Source organism: Ursus americanus, chromosome 9 (genome assembly GCF_024610735.1).
Source record: "Ursus americanus isolate L20-20 chromosome 9, mUrsAme1.1.p, whole genome shotgun sequence".
Classification (NCBI taxonomy): Eukaryota; Metazoa; Chordata; class Mammalia; order Carnivora; family Ursidae; genus Ursus; species Ursus americanus.
In genome coordinates, this window is record NC_142135.1 from 34,988,680 (window position 1) to 34,996,068 (window position 7,389).

Here is a 7,389-nt window from a genome sequence, read left to right on the forward strand (position 1 = left end):
ATTGGTTAATAACCATAGGAAACATAGTAGTTTGACTTTTTACCTAGGTAAAAAGGGAGAGAATCTCCAGCAGACCCCCCACTGAGTGGGGAGCCTGGCACAGGGCTCAATCTCACAATTGAGATCACTACCTGAGCCAACACCAGGAGTGTGATGCTTAACCGACTGTGCCACCCAGGCACCCCATATCACTGTCTTTCTTTAATTAGGAACAGTAAAACTTTGACTTTGAACAACTTTTTACCTATTGAGGTTTGGCTTGAATTGTGTTCTTCTGAATGAAATTAACTTTGTTCTTTCTCAGTTATGGACTCTGGTAGTATCTCTGGCCCTTAACTTCTCTGTGTTCTTAGTTTTTGCTTGAGTCCTAATCTTCCAGAGTCCCAAAAGTTTCATCTCTTACGTTCTTTCCATTCTAATGACTACTTTGAAAAATTGAAAGTTAGTCAACTTAATAGAAAAAGCTTGTTATGAGCTCTCATGCTTTCACATTGACTGAAGCCTGTGGTCTTTATCAGCATGTAAATAGCACTGTGCGGGGGAGGCACATACTCAAATGTATCCTTAAGTAATAAACTTAACACTAATTCACTTTTTAAGTATTGCTATCCAAAACATATTCTGCTTTTAAACCACGAATTCATGAGCCTACTGCATTCAGCTATTGTATTAATGGCAATAATTGGATATTAAAATTTTATAACTTAGGCTATATACAGTATGCTGTTAAGAAATGAAGTTTTTTTTTTTTTTCAGTCTTGTAAATATTTTATTCTTACTGTGACTGTTTCTTTTTTTCCAAAGTCTCTTTTGGAAAAGTTTTTGATCCCCAATGCTTCACAAGCAGAGAGCAAAGTCTTCTATTTGAAAATGAAAGGAGACTACTACCGTTACTTGGCCGAGGTTGCTGCTGGTGATGACAAGAAAGGTAAACTGTTTTACATCGTGTTTGCTGAACTTGTATAAAATAACATAGTATGGAATTAGTCTCTCTGAAATGTGAACAGTTGTAGGTTTTTTGTTTAATTGCTTAGAGCACTAAATGAAGAGCAGTAATTAGCTTTTTTCTTTTTTGGATGGGTAGGAGGGTCAGAGGGTGAGGGAGAGAGAGACTCTTAAGCAGGCTCCATGCTGGACTCGATCTCACAGTCCTGAGGTCATGACCTGAGCTGAAGTCAAGAGTCAGAGGCTTACCGACTGAGGCATCCACATGCTCCAGTAATTAACTTTTTTTTTTTTTAAGATTTTATTTATTTATTTGACAGAGAGAGAGATAGCCAGGGAGAGAGGGAACACAAGCAGAGGGAGTGGGAGAGGAAGAAGCAGGCTCTCAGTGGAAGAGCCTGACGCGGGGCTCGATCCCAGAGCTCCGGGATCACGCCCTGAGCAAAAGGCAGACGCTTAACGACTGCGCCACCCAGGCGCCCCTCCAGTAATTAACTTTTTTAAAGTCCTGGGAATGTCTATCTACTGCCTACTACTGGTATTCCAGAATCCATGCTTGCTGAAAAGCCAATTTTGGGCATAGGAATGTTTCCTCACAATTTTAAGAGATAGTGATCACAGCATAACTATAGAGCAGTGCAAACTAGTTACTAAAAATATAATTCTGAGTTGATTGCAAGAGTTGTTTTTGTATTGACGTTGACCAGTGGTTAGTGTGATGTTCCTTCAAGAAGCTTTTTGTTTTGTTTTGTTTTGTTTTGTTTTGTTTAAGATCCTCATTCAGATAAGGTTGCTATGGCTTAGTATTTCAGAGCATATGATTGGATATTAAAGGTCTGGCTTGAGGGATGAAGATGAAGTGCAAACGTTGTCAGTACGTTTTGGCATGTTTTATTTTCCAGGGATTGTGGATCAGTCACAACAAGCATACCAAGAAGCTTTTGAGATCAGCAAAAAGGAAATGCAACCAACACATCCTATCAGATTGGGTCTGGCCCTTAACTTCTCTGTGTTCTATTACGAAATTCTGAACTCCCCGGAGAAAGCTTGCTCTCTTGCAAAGACAGTACGTATTTTACCTGTTCTGTGGAAATTTGGTAATCCTTATTATTTGAGCACTGACGTGTCCTTTTTTCATCATAGGCTTTTGATGAAGCCATTGCTGAACTTGATACATTAAGTGAAGAGTCATACAAAGACAGCACGCTAATAATGCAATTACTGAGAGACAACTTGACAGTAAGTACCTAACAGCATCGTGAATGGCCAATGTGGTTGAAATTCTGTTCTTTTATAGATTATTACAAGGAATATTTCTGGTCTCTTTATTGAATATAAAATCATATGTGCTATTAAAGCTATGAAGAAAAACCACCTTATAGAAACTGAAATACTAGATCAAGCACCAAAAATTTATACTTTAAGTAGTTATATATTTATTGTTAGAGTTTTAGTTCTTAAAATACTTCTGTAAGCCATGGTTTTGGACTTTGAATCACATAGGCTATTTTATTTTCCATTTCAGTTTGGGTGTTTCCATTTGTTCTGTTTTAGTCATAGAATAGTTTTTATTATCAAAAGTATATAAGTTCTCTTCATTTTAAATTCCATTAAAAATGGTTTTCTTGGGGTACCCGGGTGGCTCAGTCAGTTAAGCATCTGCCTCTGTCTCCGGTCATGATCCTGGGGTTCTGGGATCAAGCTCCATGTCCTGTTTTCTTTGTTCAGCCGGGAGCCTGTATCTCCTCCCGCTGCTTCCTGCTCATGCTCTCTCTGTCTCTTGCTCTATCTCAAATAAATAAACAAAATCTTAAAAAAAAAAAAAAAATGGTTTTCTTGACCATAAAGTTGCAGGTACTCCATCAGTAACTTCAGTTACAAAATTTCAGATACTCTACGGAATTCATATGGAAATGACTTGGTATGGAATGTCATGCTTATCCTTCTTAGCATACTCCAGACTGAACAAAAGAACCACAGTGCCATTATCACATTGAAAAAATTGGCAGTAATTCCTTAATAACGTTTAATACCTAATAGTACTCAAATTCCAGTTGTTTCTTTTTTAAATTGTCTATTAAAAAAAGTTTTTTATTTGAATTGGAATCCAAATAAAGTCTACACCTTGGAGAGTGGTTGATATGTCTCTTTAGTCCCATAGATTTCCCCATTCTCCTTCAGATAAATGCTTTACTTTGAAGTTTTGAGTCTTAGGTGAAAAAATTATCAAGTACCTGCTGTGCCAGGTAATGAGCTAGGAGTAAAGATTTGCAATGTAGAGCTTGAGGACTATATATCATTTTATACATTTCACTTCCAGCTTCTAGTTCACTGCCAATTTGCTGAACCAGGTCTATATTCTAGTGTTGAGTACTCATCAGTTTTTTGAACCACATTGTGTACTTTGTTATTAAATTTTCGAAAGTGTAACTGGGGGCAACTTATAAACTTGTGGGATTTTTATTTTAGCCAAGAGAATAACCTGTAGTTTCTTAAAGAATGAATTTTTTATGTCAAATGAAAGAAGCACTTCACTTTGTTAGCTATTTTTAATATTATGAATTTTCATATTTTGTGGTTTGAAGTGATGAGATAGTTGTCATTCCTAAAAGGTAGAAATTGAGACCTACTTTTACTGTTATATTGCCATCACTTTTTGAGAGGGTCTGACCTGAAATATATCCTTCTAGCTTATTCCGGGTATTAGTATAGCATGAAAGAGAGCATACTGCAACAATTGAGTAAAAAGCAAACCAAGGATTGTATTCCAATTCTCTCATTAGTTACTGTGTGTCTTCTCTGAGCCTTGTTAATATCACCTGTTACCATTATAGGTTTTTTGGATCATTTATCTGTTAAGTAAAAATTTTGCCAAAACTAGCTAATATTTGAGATCGGATCTGATTGACTAATATTGCCAATACATAACCCTAGTAGAAGAATGTATCAAGTTTTTTCAGATATTTATGGAAAATTCAAGAATCCTTGAGGGTTAAAACTGGAAAGAGATGTTAGAAGACAATTTCATCTTACAAAACACCTGTTTAACAGGAACACACAGACTTCCAGAGGTCATTTAACTTTAATGTGTGACCTTGGAAGAAGTCTCCTTTCCAGGGCAGAGATCTGTTTGGTTAATAAATAAAACTAATGGGTGATTTGGGAGTTAGAAAAATATTATTGCGTTCTTTTTCTGCTTCATTTGTCATTGTATAAGCAGTAGTCCTTTTATAATTACATCTAAAAGTCATTATGGACTGTTAAGACTTATAAAAAATACTAATTTTTGAAGCAGTTGAAATAATTTTGAGATCATTTTTTTTAACCTGCCAATAAATTAACATTAATGAAAAAGTAATTGAATCCATAGTCTTACCACTATGGGACAATTCAGTTTTTACCTCTTAGAAGATTGGGTTCTGACCATACTGTTTTCTCTTCAACTGTTTTGTTTTGAATCCTGCAGATTAACAAAGGTATGTTTTTCTAAGCTAAAAACATTAGAAAAGCTAAATTTTAAATTTAATTCAGACTCGATAGCCTCAAGGAGTGTGAGGATTCTCTTTGGAGTGTGAGATTCTCTTTGAAGTTGGAGTCTCATGTTTTACAAAAGGAAAGTAACCAACCTGAGCTTAAACTTGGGTTGAATTAAGATGATTTTAGTTTAGATACACTAAACTTACACATCCATCTCTCCTATTGGGGCTATTCAGAACAGTCTGATACTCTCATAGCTAGTAATACTTAGTATTTTGTAGCAATTCTGTATTTTTTATTTTGCTTTCTCCTCTGTGGTAACCAAGAGTTTCTTGTATCTGACTTTTTTTTGAAGACAGCTTGCTTTGTACTTAACCGTGTTTACACAAAAAGGTTACGGAGAAAATGAGGATGTTTTGTATCTTGAAGCTGTCTTCATTGCCGCAGTCTTTTAAAGAAAGCTTTCAGCAAAAGCTGTGGTTAACATTCTGGTACCATGATAAATCTATTAAGATTTTTTTCAAACTGAAACATGCTGAAAAATCTTTCCTTCTTTTACCAGTTGTGGACATCGGACACCCAGGGAGACGAAGCTGAAGCAGGAGAAGGAGGGGAAAATTAACCGGCCTTCCAACTTTTGTCTGCCTCATTCTAAAATTTACACAGTAGACCATTTGTCATCCATGCTGTCCCACAAATAGTTTTTTGTTTACGATTTACGACAGGTTTATGTTACTTCTATTTGAATTTCTATATTTCCCATGTGGTTTTATGTTGAATATTAGGGGAGTAGAGCCAGTTAACATTTAGGGAGTTATCTGTTTTCATCTTGAGGTGGCCAATATGGGGATGTGGAATTTTTATACTAGTTATAAATGTTTGGCATAGTACTTTTGGTACATTGTGGCTTCACGAGGGCCAGTGTTAAAACTGCTTCCATGTCTAAGCAAAGAAAACTGCCTACATATTGGTTTGTCCTGGCGGGGAATAAAAGGGATAATTGGTTCCAGATAACAGGTGTAGTTTTTGTGGGTACTTTAGGTTCGGAGCACTTACGAGGCTGTAGTAGAAATGGGTATTCTGTAGATACCACATACTGAACCATGAGTATCTGTGGAAAACTCACTCTCAATGTGCACACCTTTGACTACAGTTGCAGGAGTGTTCCTTTAGTCGTGACCCAATTTACTCTGGATAAGGGCAGAAACGGTTCACATTCCATTATTTGTAAAGTTACCTGCTGTTTGCTTTCATTATTTTTGCTACACTCCTTTTATTTGTATTTAAATGTTTTAGGCAACCTAAGAACAAATGTACAAGTAAAGATGCAGTAAAAATGAATTGCTTGATATCCATTACTTTATGTATATCAAGCACAGCAGCAAAATAAAAATCCCATGTATTTAACTTTTTTTTTTTTTTGGTTTTTGGTTTTGTTTGGGGTTTTTTTGTTTTTGTTTTGGGGGTTTTTTGTTTTTGGGGGGTTTTTTTGCTTTTGTGATTTTTTTTTTTTTTTTTTGATACTTGCCTAACATGCATGTGCTGTAAAAATAGTTAACAGGGAAATAACTTGAGATGATGGCTAGCTTTGTTTAATGTCTTATGAAATTTTCATGAACAATCCAAGCATAATTGTTAAGAACACGTGTATTAAGTTCATGTAAGTGGAATAAAAGTTTTATGAATGGACTTTTCAACTACTTTCTCTACAGCTTTTCATGTAAATTAGTCTTGGTTCTGAAACTTCTCTAAAGGAAATTGTACATTTTTGGAAATTGTTCCTTATTCCCTCTTGGCAGCTAATGGGCTTTTACCAAGTTTAAATACAAAGTTTATCGTAACAAAATACTACTAATATAACTACTACTGTTCCCGACCATGTCCCATATTCCTCCCCTCCCCTGAAAAAAAAAATAAGTTCGGTGTTTCGTTTTTTGTTTTTTTTTGTTTTGTTTTGTTTTTGTTTTTTCCAGAGACGGGGGATTGATTGGATAAAAGTAACGTGTTCCATTTAAAATTTTGGTATATGGCATTTTCTAACTTAGGAAGCCACAATGTTCTTGGCCCATCATGACACTGGGTAGCATTAACTAAGATTTGTGCTTCCAAATCACTTTTGTTTTTAAGAATTTCTTGATATTGTTATAGCCTGCCTTCAGTTTTGATCCTTTATTCTTTCTCTTTGTCAGGTGCACAAGATTACCTTTTTTAGCCTTCTGTCTTGTCACCAACCATTCCTACTTGGTGGCCGTGTACTTGGAAAAAAGGCCGCATGATCTTTCTGGCTCCACTCAATGTCTAAGGATACCTTGCTTCCTTTGCTTGCATCCCACAAACTATTTCCCTCATCCTATTTACTGCAGCGAATCTCTCCTTAGTTGATGAGATTGTGTTTATCTCCTTGTAAACCCTACCTATCCTGAATGGTCTGTCATTGTCTGCCTTTAAAATCCTTCCTTTTCCTCTCTTTAAATAATGATGGGGCTAAGTTATACCCAAAGCTCATCCCCAGACTATTTCCTCAGTACCTTGCAGAAAACACCAAACAAAAATACCATTTTAAAAGAGGTGTATTTTTTTTTTCCTTTTAGAATGTAAGCTCCTCCAGAGCAGGGACAATGTTTTCTGTATGTTCTGTTGTGCCTAGTACACTGTAAATGCTCAATAAATATTGATGATGGGAGGCAGTGAGTCTTGATGATAAGGGTGAGAAACGGAAATCCCAAATAACTGTTTTGTTGCTTGTTTTATTATGACCTCAGATTAAATTGGGAAATACCAGCCCTTTGGCACAGTTGTCCCAAATACTACATTCAAATAAAAGTGCAATGGAGGCCTTGGGGTCTTTCTTTCAAGGAGAAAAGATCTCTTAACACATTGGGGCAAAGTAATCATCTTCGTGGCTCTTTTCTTATGGATTTCTCCTGACCCCCAGGCCAAGGACATGAAGTAATCATTTATAAAGCT

At 36.0% G+C, this 7,389-nt stretch overlaps 1 protein-coding gene across 1 annotated transcript in view; it reads left to right on the forward strand.

The window, feature by feature from the left end:
* YWHAZ (tyrosine 3-monooxygenase/tryptophan 5-monooxygenase activation protein zeta) overlaps positions 1–7,105 on the forward strand; it is a 30,277-nt gene extending 23,172 nt beyond the window's left edge. Inside the window, exons 3-6 of the mRNA XM_045805854.2 lie at positions 805–928; positions 1,848–2,011; positions 2,089–2,184; positions 4,985–7,105. Coding sequence (XP_045661810.1) covers positions 805–928; positions 1,848–2,011; positions 2,089–2,184; positions 4,985–5,044 — 444 coding nt within the window. The 3' untranslated portion in view covers positions 5,045–7,105. The remainder of the gene's footprint in view (positions 1–804; positions 929–1,847; positions 2,012–2,088; positions 2,185–4,984) is intronic.
* The last annotated feature ends 284 nt before the right edge of the window (positions 7,106–7,389 follow it).